This window comes from Sinohyriopsis cumingii, chromosome 17, assembly GCF_028554795.1.
Source record: "Sinohyriopsis cumingii isolate HCF-2022 chromosome 17, ASM2855479v2, whole genome shotgun sequence".
NCBI lineage: Eukaryota > Metazoa > Mollusca > Bivalvia > Unionida > Unionidae > Sinohyriopsis > Sinohyriopsis cumingii.
This window is the reverse complement of record NC_142977.1, coordinates 22,043,791-22,069,232: the sequence shown is the minus strand read 5'-3', so window position 1 is coordinate 22,069,232 and position 25,442 is coordinate 22,043,791. Positions and strand designations below refer to the sequence as shown.

The 25,442-nt window shown below is 33.9% G+C and overlaps 1 protein-coding gene and 1 long non-coding RNA gene across 2 annotated transcripts in view; one reads left to right on the top strand and one right to left on the bottom strand.

Annotated features, from left to right (window-relative positions):
* The first annotated feature begins 16 nt into the window (after positions 1-16).
* Positions 17-24,594, top strand: LOC149777913 (sodium-coupled monocarboxylate transporter 1-like). Its single transcript, XM_089939008.1, has 15 exons — positions 17-2,273; positions 9,003-9,068; positions 9,588-9,639; positions 10,884-10,951; positions 12,192-12,346; positions 14,633-14,773; positions 15,823-15,952; positions 16,672-16,760; positions 17,866-17,990; positions 19,150-19,220; positions 20,187-20,273; positions 20,979-21,202; positions 21,734-21,834; positions 22,990-23,105; positions 24,276-24,594. The coding sequence occupies exons 1-15, from the start codon at positions 1,929-1,931 to the stop codon at positions 24,435-24,437; spliced, it is 1,932 nt and encodes a 643-aa protein (XP_089795134.1). The 5' UTR covers positions 17-1,928; the 3' UTR covers positions 24,438-24,594.
* The window catches only part of LOC149777912 (uncharacterized), a 27,323-nt gene continuing 12,442 nt past the window's right edge, over positions 10,562-25,442 (bottom strand). Inside the window, exons 2-3 of the long non-coding RNA XR_016415482.1 lie at positions 14,576-14,729; positions 10,562-10,726 (exon numbers count right to left, since the gene is read on the bottom strand). This is a non-coding gene — a long non-coding RNA (uncharacterized LOC149777912). The remainder of the gene's footprint in view (positions 10,727-14,575; positions 14,730-25,442) is intronic.

Here is a 25,442-nt window from a genome sequence, read left to right as displayed (position 1 = left end):
TGGATAATTACATTACATCTTCATCTGCTGCTTTGAAGCAACAATGTTTTTCGGAATGTTGCCACATGGACTTGAATCATGCTTTTAATATATGATGTTGATTGGTTTGATTGGATTGACTCCGTTCGTCTCTATCATCCAATAAATCACATTTTTATTGAAGCGAATAGGAAATTCGGATTTAATGAAATTAAACAATACGTCAAAGATGGAATTAGGATTTTTAGGCTATGGAGACATATATTTTATTTTTCTGCATGAATGATACACATTGATGATTTACAATCAGTGGCTCATCAACCGCTAAAGGAGCACATCTCGCAACTGTGGTTGTGGGTATAGACCGGGGGTGTGTGTGGGTGGGGTGGGGTGGGGAACGTGTGGCATGCTGGCAACATTACCATCAAACAACTGATTCGTTGGGTCTAACATATCTTGTCACTTTATTACAATACTTAACATCTTTTAAGTGAACTCCCACATTTATCTGTCTTTCTGTGTGTCCCGGCTGCCAAGCAAGAGGTCGCGAATTTGAAACAAGCGGCTGCATCCCACTTTTTGAAAAAAGTTTTTAGTATTTTTATGTTTAACCTTTCTTTAAAGCTCGCTCATCACGGTTTTTATAAATTTGCTTTTACCGTTTGTTTTATTCCCGTCCTAGGATTGGCATTTAAATTAATTCTTACATAAATGCACAGCTCTCCTGGGCAACATGTTTGAATCTGACATAAGTCAAATCTCAACACTGCCACCGTCGTGTATTTGTTTTATTTGTCCTTTACTCGGTCGCATAAAAAATGACTCTTCATCGGGTATTTTGTATGTATTGGCTGAATACAGGCAATAAACTTATGTTATCCAGTCGCGAAATAGAGAAACATTGTCTGTATTTAGATATGTTACTTGTTCTGTTGGGGCAGTACATCGTATTCACTACAAGCGATAGAAATGTCAGTTTAAGAAAACTGCACATTTATCCCTAATCCACTTTAACAGTTGTGTTTTCTTCTTAGTGCATCGATCAATATCCTCTTCAGAGTCAATGAAATGTTAAATATTTATCTGCCAAGAAACTGGTTGATCTTCGTAGCTAGACGCTCATGGATATGGTCTGTTTTGTCAGCTGATCGGAAACTGGCTCCACCCCGGAAAGAAACAAGGAAAGAAAAGAATAAAAGAAACCCCAGGAAAACCCATATATGATTCTCTGTTGTTTTGTAGTCCATTACCTGGAAATCATACGGTTGTAATTTTATTTGTGTTGTATTGATCAACCTAATATTTGTTTGCATCTTTTTCAATATTTTTTTCTCCACATGTTGAATTTATAGTTTCAATTGGTGTGCAAATTTGAACTTATTCTGTATATGAACAGTTTGTTATCCAGATTCTTATAGTCATTTTGAGTAATCTGTTGTTTCACTTGCCAGACTTTCCTACTTTATAGTCTCTTATCATTTATCCCTGGAGCCATGATGGTATGTGGGTGGCTTGCTGGAATCCCCACCACAGAGTTACGAGTTAAAATCCTGCCCTAATGCAGCTGACCGACCCACCTGGAGTGTCGTTAGACACGTCGTTTTACTCCTCCTAATCCTTCATGAAATTATGTCATTTCGCATGTTGATATTCCGTTAAACACAAATAAATTAATCAATGAACCAATCATTCAGTAAATCAAACAACGATCAACCTTCATGTAACCGTTAATTCCACAGCTACAAACAGAACGTGACAAATTATAATTTGACATATGAAACAGGCTTTAGCCGGTACTAATTCTTGAATGGAAACATTGACTGGTTCTACTCCAAGTTACTAAGTACAAATGTCATAGATGATAAGGTGAAGTAGATAGGAGGTGCATCTCTTGAACTCTACTTGTCCAACTTTTATACAGAAAAAAAACTTTTTATGCGATTTTCCTGATGGCAGCTACATTTCAAGCTCTTGATTACTTCCTTTTCTTGGCAGTGTTATTGGTCTCAGCTCTGATAGGAATATATTATCTGCTAAAGGAAAAATGGCAGAAAAAAGAATCCACATCAGACGACATTTTAATGGGCGGGAGAGAGATGCACGTGTTTCCAGTTGCCATGTCACTGATTGCAAGTTACATGTCAGCCATAACAGTGCTAGGTATTCCAACGGAAATGTATGTTTTCGGCACGCAATACTTCCTCGTCGTTTTCTCAGGGTTACTGACATACCCTGTGACGTGTCAAATATTTCTTCCATTCTTCCATAATCTTGGATTGACAAGTGCTTATCAGGTATGTAGGTCAACAGCTATAGTATTTCTATCATAAACAAAACTTTGTATTGTGTTAAATACATTAATACATCTGTCTACAAGCACGCACATGTGCTCAAGGAATTCTCAGTTTTTTTCCAACTTAGACGAAAAACTTATGTTAATATCTAAACCGTCGCATGCTAATTGTATCATTTCACAAAAACACAATATACATGCCGACATCATTTGCGTAACGTACTTTGCAAAACGACACACAACGGTGGATGGCATGAACTGGTTTGTGCAAGATTCGAACCTGCATCTCTTTGGTCGTGAGCGCGGTATGGTAACTAGTGAACCATCGCAACTGGGTTGTCATAACATATAGTGTGTTTGATCTGCAGTACTTAAGTTTAAAGACATAGCACAAACACGCACGATTTCATTTTTATACATCTGTTCAACAATACTCCCCTTCCCTATTTTCTAACATCCGTTTAACAATATTCCCCACCACCACACCTTAAATGGATGCATAAGTAACCTTTGTTGTCATCTACTCGCTCTTACGAAAAATAAAAACAAATATGTGTGCCCTACTTCTGTCAGCGTAGACGTAGTTATGTTTGCCCATTTGATGCAAGGCATACACACAGAAGTCGACCAAAAAACATAGAAAGCGCGAACTAAAGAAAAATATACGCACATGCACATATAAATTCTGAAGAAAAAATGGACTTCCCATTTGCATTTGCTTTGATAAAGGTTTCTATATATAAATAAGATCATGTGACTGTACCCTAAATTAATTTATATATTTTGTGTAATTTTGAAATGACTGGATAATTATTATTTTTATAACATTATATCTATATCATTTGATTTTAATAACGTTATGCAGTAAATAGCTTTGTAATTTTCGACCTATGTCCTATCTTTCATTGCTATATATCTGTTCATATCATAAATTTTCATGAGCTTCTGTGTATAGCTCGTCATTGCAAGTCAGGTTTATTCATATGTGTCCTCTTTTGCGGTGAGACTATGCGTGAACTTTGCGTGCAAAGCGTATTAATTTTTAAACCTAAGGTCAATTTTGTTTGGAGTAATGCCATCGATTTCCATAAACGTCTGGAGCCCTTGTTTTGAAATCATATCTGTATATTCTGACTGTCTTTCTTCTTTGAAACATTATGCAAAATATGGTTTAAATAAGCTTAGTCTAGAATTCGCATGGTGTCCTTCTCTGGTATTGATGATGGAAATGGTCGTACGATTACAGCCAGCAAACATTTGCAGTCTATAACAATTAATTAGTTATCGTTTGTGACGGACTTAAGGTCCATCTTTTGACTGGATGGAACTTGCTAAAGAAAGGTGAGTTTATAAAATAGTTTTTTTTTTTAGACAACAGTTTTATTATGTTTAGGCACTGGATGGTAGGACTGTTGATTTACAGTTTGAAATTCACCAACGGTGAGGTGCATCCCGTACTTGTTCAGCAATTGGGGTGCACATAATAAATTCTAATAATCGCTTTCTGCAGAAAACCCATGGAATGGATAAAACCACCCACCCCGTTAACACCGACCAAACGTGTGATTATAAAGAAATACCAAGTGTTTCGTTTGTTTGCTTGTGTTTTATCTGACCGATTTTTCAAATTTTAATGTGTACTAGAAAACAGACCATAATGCAACATGTTAACGTTGTTGTAGATATATTTTCATCCCGCTGATACATGAAACATTGAAGCAAATTTTTTGATGACTCATTAACTTACAAAATTAAAGATTACAAAGGATTCACAACAACAGCGACATCTCTTAATCTGCCATCTCTGCCTTTCAAACTCTGCCATCTCTGCCTTTGTATCTTTAAATGATGTAATAGCAAATATGAATGCAAAGCATGGCAGTTGTGTTCGAAATTCAATGGTAATTTAATTGATTGTACAAGAGGAAAATTATGGACTGATCCAAAATCGTCTTAATATATACTTCTCCATTTACGTTACAAAATGTGAAGGTACCAATACAGTCGATTATTCCCTTGCGTTTACTTTTCGACCTGTGATGTAACGGAATTTTAGCGAAATCTATTTATGAGGAAAGAAAAGTGTAAGATAACCCTTGGAATGTTATTTTAAGGCTTACAGCTAAGCTTCGAACAAGTAATTGCTTTGCAACAATGCCTTTCTTATCAAGTTGTTTGCGTATAATATTAACCGGGTGTATCGAATATATATATATATATATATATATATATATATATATATATATATATATATATATATATATATGGCTTTTGTAAAACAATACGTTGATGTCGAGCATCAGATGTACAATATGATGTTTGTAATGCTTTAAGTTGCTCTCAAGGCTTTTTTATCTGGTCGAATGCTAGTTTTAATTCATCACCTTAGATTTCAAGCATGTGGATATAAACAAAACATTGAAATGCCATCAATACCCTGGATTATAACTGATTAGAAGAACTATATGGTTTTGATTCTCTTCTTGAACTTTAATTTAAGACATGCAACATATTATTGGCAGTCACGACTTTAACTCTGTCATGTATAGGCTAATTTCTTTTAGCTTTCAGTATTATCGAGTATACTATGTGTTTAGGTTGATAGAGTACATACATAAATTACAAATTAACATATTCAGTATTGTCAGATTATTGCTCATATACAATGTCTTGATTGGGTTTTCGTTTTCTTCAAGTTTTCGTTACTTTCAAATCAAGTTGTTGAGATCATTCATGACGTAAAACTCAAAATGTAAAACGTCTAGTTGGACTCCTTTGAGACCTGATACTATTTCACATGGTTAAACCTGATTTGTTTTATATCGGCTCTTTTTCAAATGAACATCGTTTTCGTATTTAAATAATGTTGGAATACTATACACTCTCATGCTATTTAGGAACATCAACCTTGTTTTCAGCTCTACGCTTGTATCGGTCGTTTTCGGAAACACCAACATTGTTATCAGCTCTACGCTTGTATCTGTCGTTTTCGAACACCAACAATTTTATCAGCTCTACGCTTGTATCTGTCGTTTTCGAAGTTTGAGAACACATGTAAGATATTTGGAATTGTCTGTGGTGTCATGACCGTTTTTGATTGGACAAATCACGACCCAAACACATATGCAAAATAAAGCACTAGTCACAAACCCGAAGAGATATGTATCGTTAACGCCTGTGACACGTCAAATATCTTATTGGGAGCTTATTTTCATGTGTTGTGTACGTGATCCTACTTCACTTACCAGCCTCGTTTGCTTCTCATTGTTCTCTGTTTGCTGTTCTGTTACCTTTTGTTATGAAACTATTCAGTTAGATATCGTTTTCTATTCACCATTTCACTATATTATTTTCGTTTGGAATTAGAACAACTATCGTACTATTTTTTTATTTTCCATCCTTCTAGATTTCATTCGTATAACAGGGTACAAATGTTTGAGTTCTGGTACGAAACATGTTCTATACGTATTTTGTTTGATTTCCATTCTCAGGGAATTTTTATTTCTATGTACACTATTTTCATCTGCGCAGAAATCTCTAAATATTTATTTTGTATTAAAAATCTTTAAAAGACCGGAAGGAATCGCTTTCTAAAACTATTTACATTATTGCGATTATGAAAATACTCTATGATCTTTTTAAGAAGAAAACTCGTTCAATCTTTTATCAAAATATCTTCTCAAACGTTTCATCGTTTTCACTCATTGTTGAACACGTTTCTATTTATGCGCTGAATAGTCTTCAATATTGGAATTTAAGAAATCGCAATGCAATAGTCAATGCATCTGTCATATTTTAAAGCGAAAGACTTCTTGAAACTTGGAAGAGCTGTCAGAAGAACACTTACTTTCGTTTGACCCACATTTAACAGCAATGCATGTTGTCATTCATAGCATTATATCAGTATCTCCTCCGTCTAGGTGGACTTTCATATTTACCTTACTTTTCATTGATAGAATTTACATGTTTCTTGAACTGTTCACAATAAATTCTGTTACGTATTTAGGCCCTAATAAACAGTAACACAGAAAGAGTGAAAACAACAGCTAAAAAATTTAACAAATAAATTTTTTTCCCTGGAAAAATTCTGTAAAAATGAAAAAAGGAGATTAACTTACGGTTCCAAGAATAATCCACGAATTAAATTCCAAATGTCTCTGTAATAAATGTTATAATGATTTCAAATTCGAATCCTGATGGAAAATCCAAGGTGGATGACGATGACGTATGATGTAGTTAGTACTGTGCTTATCTACAGTTCCTTGTAGAAATACAAGTAATGGCACTCCGGTGTTGGAAATCCAAATTAAATTTGTAAGCAATGCCTTTCCATAATTTCTGTGTGAGCACTCCTCAAAATATTTCCAGAGAAAAAAGAATTAATCCTTTTGAAATCCAACTGATCTGAAGAAAATTATATCTCAAATTCTGGTAAAACAAAATAACTTGACATCAGTGTCAAAAGCCCAAAACAGAGAAATCTCTCTCTACGTATCTCTATTAAAGCTAACAAATGCGCAGTAATGAAAAATACGGAATTGCGAAATCGAAAAGGGTGGGTGGGTCACGTGATCGTGTTTATGTCACGTACACCAAAAATGACCCTGACGAAAACCAATCAGTTTAAAATAAAATAGAACTTGTTTAGGAAGGTTGCTACAAGTTCTGAAATAAGGACAGGATTTAGATCAAAACTTGGTGTTTACAAGAATGATTCAGGTCAACCGATTTTCTGGAAAAATATCATCTCCAGTGTATACATTTATATTATAATAGTATATAATAGAAAGAAAAAAAACTTCAAACTGACAAACAATTAAAATAAAATAGATATGAATTAAATCAGATATACGTAACAATGCTAATTACACTACTGGCATTTAAACTTTCTTTCGCTGTCAATTTTTTGATAAGGTTTACATGACATCCAATAGCATTCTTTTTTAAAAATTCATTTGAAAATTTAAATCTTCACATTTTTCTGCACTGCATTTTTAATGACATAATATTGAATCCTTGGTTTTGTATCAACAATCTGAGCAAAAGACACATTCGAAACGATATAGAAAACAGTATTAGTATCATCTTGATTGATATATTTATTATGATTTATTTTCTCAAAATATGCATTTCTAGTGCTTTGAATGTGAAGGTTTTTTCACAAGACATATTTAGCGACAAACCTAACAAAAAGTGAAATTAATGTCGGTGAAGCTCTAATCTGTAATTAGTATCTATATGTGATATTGAGTATTTACTATTTCATCCTAAAATAAATAGTAATGCCTAGGCAGTACCTACTTTGTTGCCTTCAAATATGTCTAATTTGGCAATATATCTTAAAGGTAAGTATGCTCATGATGTAGGTGAATTAAGTTCAGTAATAACGATGATGCTTTTACTCCCAATTACGGTATATAAAGATAAACATCAAGAGTTAGTAAGGAAGCTTGAGATCACTATCCACGAGGAATGACTAGACAAAGTGAATAGGAATAGTTCAACAGAGGAAAACGAAACGTACAATCTGAGTTCAAACCAATTATTTTACACACAAGGATTAATGATATAATTGGAAGCATGATTGTTTTTACTAAACAATGCTGCACCATATCCAGTTAGATGAGAAATTGACTAATTCTAAGATGATCTTATGAACAAAGAAAAGAGAACACAAGACGATTTTAAACTAAGTCACATTTCTCTTATTTCAGTATGAGTTTTACAAACGTTTTGTCACAAAAAGTGCAAATCCATTGCCTAAACATGCAGAACCCAAGAATCCACACAAATGTAGCAAAACTAACAGGTGTTTGATAAACCTTTTACTATGTTCAAACTTCAGAATATTTCATGAGAGTAATCGCATCTATCCTCAATATCGTATAACATCCAATACTCCAGATCATCATATCATACAGTATGCTACCAAACAAATGTTTAGCATTGAAGATTTCGTCCCCTTTACCTTACAAGGTAAGTGTGCCAGTACCTTGTCTCAGTTGACTAAGTACCATCTAATTAACACTGGTTTATTGCCTGATAACATTGTCTCATACAGGCTTTGTTATTTTTGAGAAGCAAAGAGCAGAATGGATAAAAGTATAACACTCGACAGGCATTTACAAATCTAGGGTAGACCACTCTGTACAATACAGACGTGATAGTATATAGTAAGACAATTCTAACACACGTATAGCCATGGTTCTTGCGTTCTCGTCCCACAGTCTCATAATTTTCATACAGACGTTTACGTTACCATTGAATGTCTGGTGCAATAGTTCTGCTTTGCATCTGCTACGTTGTAATACAGGCATAACAATATATGGATGGAGAGTATTAGAGAAGCTGTTGCTGTTTTCAGTCACTTTCTTACTATATCTGGTAAAAATTGAGTCCATAAATTTAATTCTATCTTTTCAACTACACCTGCCTTCAGATTTGTGTTTTAATCTGTTTCTAGCGCAATTTGTCAATGAAAACTCATAAGAAATAAAAAAAAGAAATCATAGTAACTGTCTTGGGACTCTCACTATCTAACTACTACTGTTTTCTTTTCAGGTTAGAAACATTTCATCACAAGAAAATCCAAGATATGTCATTACTCCTTGACTTTTCATTACTGCTAGAATTTATATTTTATAAGAGAGTTCATTCTGTCCCTGTCTGTTAGTGTTTATAAGTTTTTTTGGGTACAAAATGACAATCAATTTTCATCATTTCATTTCAGTACTTGGAATTTAGATTCAACAGAACAACTCGAGTTCTGGCGTCATTGATCTTTGCAATAGAGATGGTAGGTATATTTGAAATGACTCATCTCATCGGTTTGCACAGCAAACAGCACATTTCATTATTTATACATTGACTCTCGTTTCTTATGTTTATTTTTCATTGAAAGCCGATGTAGTCAGTTTTATAACAGCATAATTATGGCGAGGATTCATTTCCTTATTTCCCTATAGTATTTATTTACTAAACACACTTTAGGAAAAATATAGTCGTCATCGGACATGACATCTCGAATTACGTATGTGCAGAGTGCTAAAATTTGGGTCAGGTGATAATTACTAAATGTAAGTCAGTGTTCTCTCTGTATAAAGAAAAACGACTAACAATTTCCTGATATGGAATAAACACTTCTGTTTAGATATGTGGCTGGAATATTAAAATAGTATCCAGGTATTAAAATAATATGCGGGTATTAAAATAGTATTCAGCAGATATTAAAATAGTATTCAGGTATAATGATCTGACTTAAATCAAGAAGTATTTCTTTGTGATGATTCACTTTATAGTTTTCTTTTGTTTTCAGATTTTATACATGGCCGTGGTGTTGTACGCACCAGCACTGGCTTTGAATCAAGGTAAAGTACTTAACAATGGCTTTCACTACCTGCATAACCTGTCACGCGAGGATACATCGTTTTATAAACAGGATCGACATATCCTTCTCAATGGTGTTAAGTTCCATTTTGAACCATTAAGACTTATTCCTGCTAATTTACATTTGCCAATATACTAGTTGATATTAGTTTTTTTTTTTAAAACACCAAAATACACACCTACCACTAAGACCAGAACATAAAATCTATGACAGTTGATTAGCCTTAAATGTTGCAAGGGTCTAGGCACTTCTGACCACTTTACATGGCAATTCATAAAAGGCACCCATAGCCATGCTGATGTTTCGGTCTCAAAGTAAGGCCTGTATTATCTAAACTAGATTAAATAACGAGAAAACTTTAGGACCTTAATATCTGAGTCCATACTCTTAAAATAAGTTTCAGAAAACAGTGAAAATCGACAAGTTTAATAAAATTCAACAAATAATTAAATAATTTATCTCCGTAGAATACAAAGCGAAAATGGAAAAACAAAAGAACTTACGGTATTGCGAATTAAATCCCAAAATAATCCTTTAGTTACATACAAAAGTCATAAACAAAATTCAGCACACAATAGTACATTACAATATCACATAATCAAATAAAAGAAGTAAAAGAATAGCAAACAATGCAAATTAAATATACATACAGAGACACACACACACACGCAGACAGACACACATACACACACAAACGGACGGACAGACAGACAGACAGACAGACAGACACACACACACACACACACACACACACACATATATATATATATATATATATATATATATATATATATATATATATATATATATATATATATATATATCCCAAAATTGATTTTTATATGTAACGTGTGTTCAGTGCATAAACGATTCCCGTGGTAGGACTCAAACGTGCAAGAACGGTGACGTTTTGAGGACAAAAGCTGTTCCTGGTTTAAAATTATGTTTAATGAAAACGCATGATTAAATTGTTAGTTACTTACTCATTAAAAGGACACCACCTTTCTTTTTTTTATTTCTTCTGTATCGTTTTTCTTTCTTTCTTCCGCTTATGCTCTGAAGTCAGTCTGCAATGACAAGTGGTATACTCAGGCCTTTCTTACAGGCTCTGTTTGGGTAAATTATGGAGAAAAAACAGCGCTTACGGTTCTTAAGCTGCAAAAGAAATTAATCATTAGGGAATATAACTGTCCTATTTTAAGATGCTATCATTTGCTATTACAGTAACGGGTCTTTCCCTCTGGGGTTCCATTCTCAGTGTGGGAGTAGTAGTGACGTTCTATACCTCAATGGTAAGTAGTACCTTTTAGGGGTTATATATTTACTATGACGTTATTTTCTGAATATACAATTTTGAAAAATTAATGAAAGTATATGAATCATGAATACAGTCTCAAAATACTTAGTTCCAATAACTGTTTTTATTTTCCCGCTGACTGTCCGAATTAACTGTTGCTTTTAACTTTATCTATTCTTTACTTGTTTTTCTCATATTTTAGTACCAACGCATATCAACTATCTACATATATTTAAAGACATGAATACCTAACATATATTCCGTGTTTTAGTTAACAGGTTGGCCTGTTATTCTGTCCTTCTATGTATCGTGTTTATTTTTTGTCAGCTAAAATTATGTTATATGCGTTTAGTTTAATTATAGGATACCTAAAATAACAATACGGTAAGCATATAAAAACGAGTTGATAACATAGTAGCCGAATTGTTTATTGAACCTGTAGAACGGAATCTTTAAATATTAGGTGGACAATTATAGATTTCTTTATCATTCATATAATTCTCCCTTCCTTTTCCCAACCCTACTGCCACCTATCCCCATCCATTTTTCAAGCCGATGTACTATGTGAGCAAGTTAAATCTAAAATATATGTTTCCTACGCAACTTTCAGTAACAGTAATTCAAAGCGTTTGAAAAATTCAAATATATCCCTATGACAAATAGATAGGGGTTAGAAACCAAACGGTATGATCCCATGGTAAATGGATAACGTTGAAAAACTAGTCGGATAGATCCCATGGCAATTGGATAACGTTGAGAAACAAGTCGAAATGATCCCATGGCAATTGGATAACGTCGAGAAACAAGTCAAAATGATCCCATGGCAATTAGATAACGTTAAGAAACAAGTCAGATAGATCCCATGGCAATTTGATAACGTTGAGAAACAAGTCTGCATGATCCAACGGCAAATGAATAGGGTTCAGAAACAAATCGCCAGGATTCTAAAGCAAATTATTTGGGTTTCGAAACCAATGGCACGTTCCTCAAGATTTCACAATAAGTAAGTAGTTAAAGGAGCTGTTCTGTGTATCGAGGAAATATATAATACCCAGAAAATGGAAACTGCCCACAGCGGGAGTCAAAACCTCGAACATCGGATAAAAACAACAAACGATGTTCATCTGCTAGAGACAGCTGAGGCACACGAATGTATCGTCTTGTCAAACATTGTTGAATTGATGCTGCTCTTGGAGCAATGGTATTCAGAATTCTGCTCTCTTTTGTTCAAACAGGGTGGGTTACGAGCTGTCCTATGGACGGATACTTTCCAGACTTTTGTCGTGGTTGGAGGTCTAATTGGAATCATTACAATCGGTTCTAACCGTCTAGGAGGAGTAGGGGAGGTGTGGAGGATAGCCGACCTAGGAGGCAGGATTTTATTTTTCAAGTAAGGGCTTAATTCTGCATCACATACAAAGGTACGTCGGTATGAAGCACATATGACAATGGAAACGAATCGTTCAATTAAAACGTTTTTCTTCTGCTAAAGCATTGTATCAACATTAATAATAGCAGATAATCAGGTTCAAAGCATCTGTTCAATTCGATTGTTTCTAAATTTGTTCTAATTAAAATCAAAATAAATATTGCTTTTTCATAAATTTTGTCACTAATTTTGAAAGTGTTTTGTTTTAAAGAAACTCTAACAGAAGAAATAAACTTTCTGTAAAATTATGTAACCTTTCAAGATATTTTTAAAGTTCCTAGACATTTTTCAAGGCAACAGGCAGTGGCCATTCTGTGAAGACAATGCGGTTTTGACGTGGTCTTTGCTAACTGTAGTGCTTAGTTTGTAAATGTAAATTACCGACCGAATGAAATCCCATTTTGTGGCATGTTTCGGCTGATTTATATCGGCATTTATATCATTTCTAATATATGTAATCATGTTTCTAAATGAAAAGCCTTAGAGATCTCGGTCTGGCACTTTGATGCATCTAGTGTTTGATGCAAGTGATGACATCAATTAGCTTTTGCATGAAGTATAAAGAAGTTGACATTAAGTGACTTCTTTCCTTCATTCCTTACGTTTATGAAAAAGAGGTGCCTCATTCAATGTCATACCATTCTTTTGATATATGTAGCGAAAAATACCTATATCCTGCATTTTTGTTATTTCGTTTTGTTGTTGTTGTTATTATTATTATTATTATTATTATTATTTGTTTGGTATCAATGATGGGGAAAGCGGCGGGGTATAGGAAGAAGGGGGAAGGGGGAATACAAATCTGCCTTCCAGATGATGTAGTGGTTGCATTTATCCTTTGCATCACGACGAAAGACAAAGAATGATGGGAAGCAACGTATCAGATTAGTACATGAAATATAACCTTAAATACATATATACTTGTATAGCATAATAAGTAGTGATGCGATAGAACGGCTAAGCACACTAATCAAGTACTGTGATAGAACCGCTAAGCACACTAACCGAATACTGTGATAGAACCGCTAAGCACACTAATTGAATACTGTGATAGAACAACTAAGCACACTAATTGAATACTGTAATAGAACCACTAAGCACACTAACCGAATACTGTGATAGAACCGCTAAGCACACTGATTGAATACTGTGATAGAACAACTAAGCACACTAATTGAATACTGTGATAGAACCACTAAGCACACTAAACGAATACTGTGATAGAACCGCTAAGCACACTAAACGAATACTGTGATAGATCCGCTAAGCACACTAAACGAATACTGTGATAGAACCGCTAAGCATACAAATCAAATTATTGGACAGAATCACTAATTATACTAATCAAATGCCATGATATAATCACAAAGCACATAGATCAAAAAATGTGATAGAATCACTAATGACACTAATGAAAGGCTATGATATAATCACTAATCACACTAATAAAACGGTGTGATATAATCACTAATCACACTTATAAAACGTGATATAGTCACTAAGGATGCTAATAGAAATGTGACAAAATTGCAAATGATATTAATCAAATGCTATGATAGAATCAATAGATGTGATGAAATTACTAAGTGATACTAATCAAATTCTATGATATAATCACTATTCACACAAATAAAAACGGTGTGATAGAATCACTAAGCACACTATTCAAATAGTGTGATAGAATCGCTAAGTACATAAATCAAATGCTCAAATAGGACAACTAATCACACTAATAAAGTTATGCAATAGAACCACTAATCACACTAACAAAGTTATGTGAAAGAACACCATATCATACTAATAAAGTTATGTAACAGAGCCACTAATCACACTAATAAAGGTTTGCCAAAGACGCAAAAATCACACTAATCAAATTATGTGGCAAACCCCTGATCACACCAATCAAATTTTGTGAAAGAATCACGAAGTATACTAAGCGGTATGACAAAAGTATGAAGCATGTTAATCAAATGCATACTATGTAAGTGATATGATAGACATACTCCAGAAATTGAAAAAGGCCCACTCACAAGCAAACACATACGGACACACAAATATAAATGAAAACAGAAACCCTTTCTATGTAGTTGTAGGGCTAACAATTATTTACGATGCCTTTGCTAAAATTTACAATTAAGTGTTTTCGATGCACCCAAGAATAAAATGTAACAGAAATAAAATTGCATTTACCTTTCAGTTTTGATCCAAGCCCCTTCGTCCGAAGCACATTTTGCATTTACCTTTCAGTTTTGATCCAAGCCCCTTCGTCCGAAGCACATTTTGGGGGCTAATAATCGGAAGCTTTATTGGCCAGTTGACCATCTACGGAGCCAATCAAACAATGCTGCAAAGATACATGAGCATCAGCAACGTCCGAAAATCAAAAATGTAAGTCGGAACGTACGTACGTATGTATGTATGTATGTATGTACATCTCAATCTTTTGCTCTCTGCCTATCGAAATAGTAAGTGTTATGATTGATTTTGTTGTTGCCGTGCAGATGATTAATTTTTTTGCTATGCAGAAGGTTATATTTTATACTATACAGAGGGTTATATTCTATACTATGCAGAAGGTTATATTTGATACTATACAGAAGGTTATATTTTATACTATGCAGAGGAATATATTTTATACTGTACAGAGGGTTATATTTTATACTATACAGAGGGTTATATTTCATACTATACAGAGGATTATATTTTATACTGTGCAGAGGGATATATTTTATAATATGCAGACAGTTATATTTTATACTATACAGAGGGTTATATTTTATACTATACAGATGGTTAATATTTTTTGCTATGCAGAGGGTTGTGTTTTATGCTATGCAGAGGGTTATATTTTATACTATGCAGAGGATTATATTTTATACTATGCAGAGGGTTATATTTTACATTATGCAGAGGGCAAAGGATTTTCTATGCAGATGGTTTAGTTTGGATACGTTCTTATGATCTAAGTATTTAGTTTGTAAAGAAACTCACTGATTCCTTTCTTTTCTTCGAAAGAAAGATATATTTTAGCAATTCTTGTGAATGACATAAAACGCACCTATACATATCTTTCAGCTTTTTCTTTAAATGTCATTAGACAATGGTAACACGAAGTTGTTGTTGTTGTTGTTGTGGGGTTTAACGCCATTTTTCAGCACGATAGGCTATACATGGCGGCCAGTATTAATGGTGGAGGAAGAACCCGGAAAACCCCGGAAAGAACCACCGACCCACGAGAAGCTACTGGCAGGCTTTCTCACATGCCCACATTGGCTGAATCTTAGACTCGAACCGCCGCAGACAGAGGTGAGATGGCAGTGATCCGTAACGAAGAACGCTTTAGACCACTCGGCCACTCGGGGCCCCAACACGAAGTTAAATTACAGCTTTGCGTTTCAAATGTAAACATGCTAACTTTGTATTTTCTTTTTTATTAGCGCTCTGATGATAAGTTTACCGGTGACAATATTACTTGTTTCTGTCGTGTGCATGGCGGGACTGGTAATATATGCCACGTATCATGACTGTGATCCTCTAATTGCGGGAAAACTTATATCACGTGACCAGGTACGTAGTAAAATTCTTTCATTCTCTGGATCAAACGTGAACTATCTCTGTTTTTGTCACTGCGTCTATCTATCTAAACCTTTGCATTTCACATATATTAATTTATTGAGTGGTGTTTAATGATGCATTCATGATATGTCGTACAGAGCTGAGACAATAGTAACGTCCCGGCATTTGACACCTGCTTGGCCTCATCACGCTGAACAAACAGAAGTGTCCGAACAAGAGACACATGATGGGTTATATCATGCTGAGAAATAGAAATGAAGGCACCAAAGACACGGAGGTATAACATGATGAGGCAATGTGAGCAATTAGGTCACAAACATATCAGGGGTTTATCATACTGATGCAATACAAGTAAAGTGTACAGACAAGGGACACTCCGGAAAAAGACTTTACGCCGATGTAGATTTGCATATAATGACGCAGCTTTAAGCAGCAATCTGTCTGTCTGTCTGTCTCTCTCTCTCTCTCTGTACATAAACGCATACATACGAGAGAGAAAGAGCAAAGTTGCATAACTAGTCCATTGTTCATTTGATCTCTCTCTATATCTATCTATCTATCTATCTATCTATCTATCTATCACATAGCTTCAAGTATGTATGTATGCATGTATGTATATATATATATATATATATATATATATATATATATATATATATATATATATATATATATATATATAAGTGTCTAAAATTGTACATGTATTTCAGTTGTTGCCGTACTATGTGATGGAAACTCTCGGTTACCTACCTGGCATACCCGGATTGTTTGTGGCTTGTATATTCAGTGCGGCACTCAGGTTGTATTTCTAATACAGTAATGACGTGTGCCAAATTTTAACGGGTATAAGTTTTGGTCAGTCTAAATTAGATTTGAGTATAGTTATTTCGCTCTCCAAAAAGAACAAGGTCCATTCATACAGTACTAACAAGTATGATATCCTGTGTACTAGTTTTCAGGTAAATGTCATTTTGATATTCAGTATGAAATAAATTTACACTATCCTTTCCAAAGGAAATACAGACTGCTTCCAAATTTATAGTCAGAAGGATAATTCAGAACTGCATCATGGTAAATATTCATTCCAGTCATTTATCTAACACAAATATTGTCCTAACATATGGTATGATCTAACAATGTTAAATGGAAATGAATATAAAATTAGTTCTAGCAAGTAAGATAAAGAGTGATCTGTTATTTGAAGCTTAGGTAATATATATGATTTTGGTTTAAAGAAAAAATATAACAAACGAAAACGAAAACAACATAAAAGGACAAGTATTATTTCTTCAAAGATAGTGTCGGTATGTAGTAAATAAATCGCATCAAGGTTATTGGAACAATCGTTGTGTACACATCAAGACATTCAAAACAGATTTTTGGAAATGTGAGATATGACTTGTGTCTATTTCAACCTACAATGGAACGCTCTATTCTTTTCAGTTTCATAATCATGATTGAATGTCATTTAAATTCGTTTCGATTCCGTTTCGTCTCGCTCGAATGCCATTTATATTCATTTTAGTTCCATTTCGTCATGCTTGAATGTCCTTTATATACGTTTCAGTTCTATTTCGTCATGTTTAAATGCCCTATATATATACGCATAAGTTCCATTTTGTCATGCTCGAATGCCCTTTATATAAATTCAGTTCCATTTCGTCATGCTTGAATGCTCTTTATATACGTTTTTGTTCTATTTCGTCATGCTTGAATGCCCTTTATATACGTCACAGTTCCATTTCGTCATGCTTGAATGACCTTTATCTACGTTTCAGTTCTATTTCGTCATGATTGAATGCCCTTCATATACGTCACTGTTCCATTTCGTCATGCTTGAATGCTCTTTATCTACATTTCAGTTCCATTTCGTCATGCTTGAATGACCTTTATATATGTTTCAGTTCCATTTCGTCTTGCTTGAATGCCCTTTCCATAACACTACTCGAAGACATCATCAAACCCATTCTAGAACTTTGCAACCGAACTTTGCTACATTCCGGAGAAGCAAGGCTAGCGAAACTTCTCGGTGAGACTTTGTTTATAAACGTATGCAATTATAGCATGAACAGTCTCATTTTTCATTACCAATATTAACACGTGTTGTTGCTCATATGATTATTATTATTATTATTAGCTTTATTATTATTATTATCATTATTATTATTATTATTATTATTATTAGTAGTAGTAGTAGTAGTAGTCAGTTATAATTGTTACTGCTGACACTGTTACTACAAGCACCAGAACCACAACAATAACACCTTATGCTACTACTACTACTACTACTACTGGCACTACCCATACTAATATAGGATTTTGTCGCATTCAATTTCGAGAAAAAGTGTAACACAGATCTGACCGGTCACATTACGAATTCTACAAAGATATGAAGATTTATGTCAGCAAAGTAAGACCAAAACATAGCTAAATTGGTCATGTGGCGTAGACTCTAATCGTGCAATTATACTACGATGTTAGGATGACCATGTAAATAGCACTCGGGCCAATTAAGCCACTTCATCGTACACGAGTAGTGCAACTGCGTTGTTGGTGACTGAGATATTGTCTATATTCTGCATATAGTCCATGTCTCATATTGACAAACATTGCACTTACCAATGTTTTCAAATATATGTACAATCATATATGCCCAGGCGATAGTTTAAACATTGTTATACTTTATCTTTGAAGGGAGACAACTCGCATGAGCTGCTTCACTAGGTTACACATTTGTGATCCAGACAACACACATCTTTGTCTTACTGACAGAGCTGCGACAGACTTCTTTTTTTAGACTGGACCCTTTTTTTTTCTTCAGCGCTGAGCTTTTCGCTGTGGCCATTTGACCGACTTGAAATCGTCAAATAGAACTTTTTTGTGACATTATAGAAAAAAAAGTAATTGTTATAATCTAAGCACGTAAGAGATTAAGCAAATATATTCGAGTTGTCAATAATGGATCGGGTTTTCTTACTGAAGCTACATAATGTCAATCACTTTTTTAAATATTAAATTTATATGTGCAGCATAGATGTCTGCACTGTGTAGTCAGATATAGCAAAGCCCTAAAGAAAGCAAGCAATCAATTATGCAAACATATGAGAAAATATTTTGATTTATTTGACTTTTCGACGTGTCTACGATTTTTGAAAACATAATGATTTTCTATTTTTTGTTCTACAAAGGCGTTATTGGGGGAGTGGTTGTCATCGCCTTGGCATTTTTGTCCACAATTTTAGGCACCACTGTCCTACAGGTATGTGAAAATGATAGGCATGTGACAGGGATTTAAAAACAATAGGTGAATATATATATATATATATATATATATATATATATATATATATATATATATATATATATATATATATATATATATATATATATATAATCATTTAGGGATACGTCAACACAATCCTGTCTTTATGGTAACGATAATGTTGCAAAAATGTGAATACAAAGAACTGCAAAAATCTCCAAATAGAAATTGAGCCTTCCAAATAAAACCTAACAGGAAGTGCTAAAAGCTAAACTTTGAAAGGTAAAGTTGTTAGAATAAAACAGCTAATATTTTTAATAAGCGAAATATTTTATATTTATATTTGATGAAAGCATTTACATTTGTAAAGCAATCGATAAAGTTTGGTAAACAAGAAAGCGTAGTTTTTGAAATATTTCTTTTGGAGTCAAGAAGCGATAATTACGTTATCTTTATATTATAACAATCATAAATCGATATAATTATATCTGAAGAGGTGAGCCGCTATATAATAATTCAAATGGCTTCAACAATTTAAATGGCAGTACATTAAAAAAAAAAAACTGCTTTGAGTGCCTTGTAGTATGTTGTGTAACTAAAAGCACTTAAGTGTTATTTCACTGACGTTCATAATTAATTTCAATCAAAACATGTACTGAACAGTTGAAAATGTCAAAACCTGACTGAATACTATCCGATTTTGCACATACCGTATGGCAGAAAGTATGGAATCGAAAGCAAGTTATATCTATACATAGTTTATCCTGTCTTAAACAGTAATGCACGAAAAGAGATAAATTTGGCTGTATAAAGGATGGGACTACTTAAAGGAGGTCCGTTATTTAGAAAATTAGTAGGGACGACTAGTATTTCTCTGCAAATGGAGGTAATTGTTTAAGAGAGGTGACCGTTCTGGCAGGTTAAGTTATATATGCATATACATTATTCTTATTCTACTTGTAGATAATGATAAGTGTGCTTGGTATGGCTGGTGGTCCACTATTGGGATTGTTCTTGATGGGAATGTTTCTACCTTGCGTAAATTCAAAGGTGAGTCATCGATGAGAATGCAGTATTGATTTACAGATCTATAAAATACTAATCAGAAAGACAATTGATGTTTAATGTCATTGTACATTTTTAATGATTAACATGAAAATGCATACAAGAATGCTTAAACTATGAAACATGCATGGAATATTTACAAAGGGATCAAAGCATACGGCTTCAACACCCCATTGCCAGTTAACGTTGTTCACCAAAATTGTCATGAAAAGCGAACCATCCATTCCAAAAATGGAAACCTAACTAGATGTACCAACAGAACAAACATCTTCAACAATAACAAACGTTATGGATAAGTCCTATAATATAATATCTTATATAAGACGGTAAGTCTACTCCAATCATAATCAATACAGTATGAGATTAGTATGCAGTCATCGGTCTTGCAACATTATATCCACTTTACGCTGCTAATACTGGAAATAGAGGCGCCTATTTGCAATGAAGGTTACCGTTAAGTTATGGCTCTATACATTGCAAATAATTTTGTATTCTCCGTCATATGGTTCTTTGTCCGGGACCATTTGTGCAACTCACGTTGGGTCTGTTTCCTAAGGTAAAGTGAGTTTAGACGCTGATTATTTCGGTGTTTTTTTCTTCAAATAATACTAAATTGCTAAATGATTGCACATGACTCTTCGTCTGATCTTGTTTAATTCTTTTTCATGTATTGTTCTGGAACATACGTAGGGAGCAATATCAGGTATAATCGTCAGCACGTTGGTTACCTTTTGGATTGTGATTGGATCATACGTTTACCACGTACCTTTGCCGGAACTTCCGTACCGATCTGATGGTTGTAAAGTAACCTCTACATTGAGACAGACGTTTGGAGAGTTCATCACGAATGGTGCGAACCTTGAGCAATCGGCTGTATTGATGGAAAAATCTGTTATGCCTGAAAACAGTGAATGGTACTGACTCCGCAAGTACACGTCATTTTCGCTTTCTGACAACACACACACGCACACACACACACACACACACACACACACACACACACACAGAGGCACACGCACATATGTGTGTAAATTACTGCAAGAGCATTTACAGTAGAAATGAATACGATATGCGTTGAACACTAAGATATATGTAAAGTCATGCTGCTTACTTTGTATGTTTGCTGTCTTGTTAATACAAATACATGTATATATTATTACATTATATTATTGTTGCAAAGTTAATGTACACGCATTCAGCTGAACTATCCAGCTATATGACGAATTTGCATAACACCAACTGGACACAACGGCATGTACTCATCTCGAGGAAAGAATGGTTTATTCTGAGACAGATGTTTATATTTGAAACAGGCATACCGAAATAGAAAGCATAATATTATGCGTCACTACACCATTCTTGCCATAGGAATGTTTCATTTTCATCTTTTGTATTTCAAATGCCTTAATATAGTAATACTACTTTATCGTTCGTTCTATTTCCAGGATCGGATTGAAACTGTTCTATACAATATCATTTTTGTGGTATCCGACAGTAGCTGTGGGCATTAGTCTTGTTACTGGCATCTTTGTCAGTTGCTGTACAGGTATATATATATATATATATATATATATATATATATATATATATATATATATATATATATATATATATATATATATATATCTGTCTGTCAATCTATCTATCAATCTATCTATCTATCTATCTATCGGTCCGTTTGTCAAGGAGTTCGCAAAGTAACAGAACATTTAAAGCGTGTAAGGCTTCAATCAGCAGATAAAGCAATGTTATTGATAAATAGTCATTATTTCTTTGTTGTTGCAATTGGACACACACATGATTTCAATGACAATTCAAGTCGAGGCTTGGTTTGTGAATATCAATCATAGGCCCCGAAGCACACTGGCAATGTCTGTATAACTGTTTTCGTGCTATGTAGTTCTTCCATGAAAGTCTCCTGGTAACTGTGTACTTATTATTTGACATCATGAGCTTATATTGGTCATCCAGAAGAAAATTATCTGAGAGTGACTGATATACTTCTTTGCGTCAGCATATTATACTCCTTTTGTTCAATATTAAGGACTGACCGAATATTGTGATGTTATCTTGCACCGATTTCATAATGGATAATCGTTATCGTCTTACGTTAGAATCAGTTCACTTCATACTGTTGCTAAATCATTTAGTAAGGCGATACCATGTCTGTTCTTCTAGTTGATATATTGTAAGTCCATGTCATTTTATATTCGATATCACAAGACTCTTTTTCATTAATGTCTTTAGGCGTCTGTGTGTTGTTCGTCTACCCATTATGTCGGTCTGCCAGATTATGACCTTTGAAATGCCTGATATGATATCCATTTTGTGTTTTGTCTGACCATTGTCAGATTACATGGAAGAAGTACGTTCCTAAGTGATAAGTAGGGGATCAGTCTAGGGATGACCTGATACTCGCAACAATATTAATAACAAAACATGAAACAAAATTGATATCATATAATGGTGATTATAAAAGTTTTCGCTTTCCAAAAGTTCTGTTATTATTCAGCCTTATAACGCCGAGAGTGCTTGTAAGCCTAACGTACCACTAACCTTAAAAATCTTCTTAATATTTATCATTTAAGCCTCGTTGCTAGTGCGGTTGAACTTTCTATTATTTTACTTTTTTATTATTAGTATTGTCATTATTATTATTATTATTATTATTATTATTATTATTATTATTATTATCGTTTAGGCTGGACGAAGAAGGATATTAACCCGAGGTTCATTTATCCTGTGGCAGAAAATTGTTGTTGTTGCCTCCCTGCTGCAGTATATCGAGGATTAAACTGTATCCGTGTATGGAAATACGTAAGTCGTCAAAATATGATACAAAACTGTATCCTTGTATGGACATACGTAAGTCGTCAAAATATGATACAAAACTGTATCCTTGTATGGACATACGTAAGTCGTCAAAATATGATACAAAACTGTATCCTTGTATGGAAATACGTAAGTCGTCAAGACATGACCTCACAATTTTAAACAAAGTTTTGTTGTATTTATTACCATCCAAAGTCCAAGCAAGAATCTTATATATATATATATATATATATATATATATATATATATATATATATATATATAGCGAGAGAGAGAGAGAGAGAAAGAGAGGCTAATGATTTCATCAACATACACAAGATTCCCGTGCTTTATTATGTGTGTTCATCAAACATAGTTAATAATATTGCAATGTTCTAGTACACCAGTTAACTCAAAAATGTAAGCATAAACTTAAAAAAAATGTCACTGACCAGCTTGAATCATACCAAACATTCAGCGAATCGAATCACTGAAGTCTAGTCTTAAGTTTGAATTTTGATGTAGATTATGTTGGTATAAGATAAACTATAACTACATCGCAATCTTTGAAAGAAAGTAATATACTCTCCTCCTCCTCTCGCGTTTTAGCTGAAAAGAAGGAAGGTTAACACTCTGGGAATGGAAATGCAATTTATTGCATATGATCTTGAAAAATGGATACGGTAAAGTTAAGAATTGAGTAATATGACAAAAGAGACGTATATGCACGTATATAGTCAGCATGTTGATAATAGTAATTATTATATCAGTCTGACGGAATATTTGACCAATCCGTGCAGCAACGGAATGAAAATGTCAACATACCGTATATTTTAAAATAGCTATTCCTACGAATATTCCGTCATATTGTGCGTGTGTGTGTGTGTTTATTTGTGTGTATGTATGTGTGTGTATGTATGTGTGTGTGTATTTGATTTAGATTATTTTACGTAACGTTAACAATTATTCAATCATGTCGCTACGATGTTTGCATTGTGGCAGTTTTTCGTGATGTCTAGCACAGGGGCATCATGGTCCAGACATGTAACATAATGTTAATGCTTAATAATAAGAGCACACACACACATGCTTATGCTAATAAATACGAATACGAATCGCACGTTAAGAAACTGGTAACATTCATTTTTAATAAAAGTAAATAAATGTTACTTTTAGGGATCTGGAATGGTGGACTCCATTGTTTCAGATGACGAAGAAGATGTAATTATTGACAAGCGAGAATTGACGAATCATACCATTCAATTTACCAAACCACCTCAAGTACAGCTGAGAAAAATGGAGAATTTTGAAACAGAAATGTTAGAATCAAAACTGTGATCAATGCAGTTAGAAATAATCGTTTGTTTTGAAGTTTGAAATCAAGGACTCGTATTCTGGAAACATTTTTTTGGAGCACGAAACAGAGGTGGAAGCTGCCAGCTCGGACAATTTATTTAACATTCAATTACTCTAATAAGAATAAAGAAAGAAACAATCATTGAATTTTAAAATATACTTCAGTTTGGTTCGTCTAACATCATTGATTGATTTGATTTCTAATGCGGATTGCTATTTCTGGCTTGGAATTGGAACTTTAATTTCTTTCTCAAATTATTTTGAGATTCATGTGCAGACTTGTAATATTATCTGAGCTTAGTATATCGTTTGTGACTCCATTGCTTTCAATTCATTCACATGATTTTTGTGTCATGAGGTAAGTGTATCATTCAATTACTTCGTTCTGCCTGCATTAAATATTCCTCACGCGTTTAATTAAACAGAACCAAAATAAACAAAAATTTAATCAAATATGTTATATCATTAGCCGCTTGGTTGTACAATACACTTTGCATGTTTCAGAGATAAGCATCTTTCATATTCATTGTGATGCTCATGTCTTCTCGTTTACCTTGTTTTGGTTCCTTGTTTAATTGTAATGTACAGAATTCAACGTTTGGGAGAAGTGTTCTTAAATTTTCGTCAGTACTTTGAATATTTTAGCGTTCTTCTTAACTTCGCCTGTTCAAATGAATATTACATATTTTCATGTTACAGACGCTTAATGTCCATGATTTAGCGTCCGAGTAGATACATTCTCTAGATACATTCTCTAGTTACATTCTCTAGTTACATTCTCTACATTCACTAGATACATTCTGTAGTTACATTCTCTAGTTACATTCTCTAGATACACTCACTAGCTACATTCTCTAGATACATTCTCTAGCTACATTCTCTAGATACATTCTCTAGCTACATTCTCTAGTTACATTCTCTAGATACACTCACTATCTACATTCTCTAGATACATTCTCTAGCTACATTCTCTAGTTACATTCTCTA

Coding starts and splice junctions, on each gene's coding strand:
- LOC149777913 (XM_089939008.1), top strand. CDS start 1,929: ATGGCAGCTACATTTCAAGCTCTTGATTACTTCCTTTTCTTGGCAGTG. Junction 2,274..9,002: donor GATTGACAAGTGCTTATCAG/GTATGTAGGTCA, acceptor ATTTCATTTCAG/TACTTGGAATTTAGATTCAA. Junction 20,274..20,978: donor TACCTTGCGTAAATTCAAAG/GTGAGTCATCGA, acceptor GAACATACGTAG/GGAGCAATATCAGGTATAAT.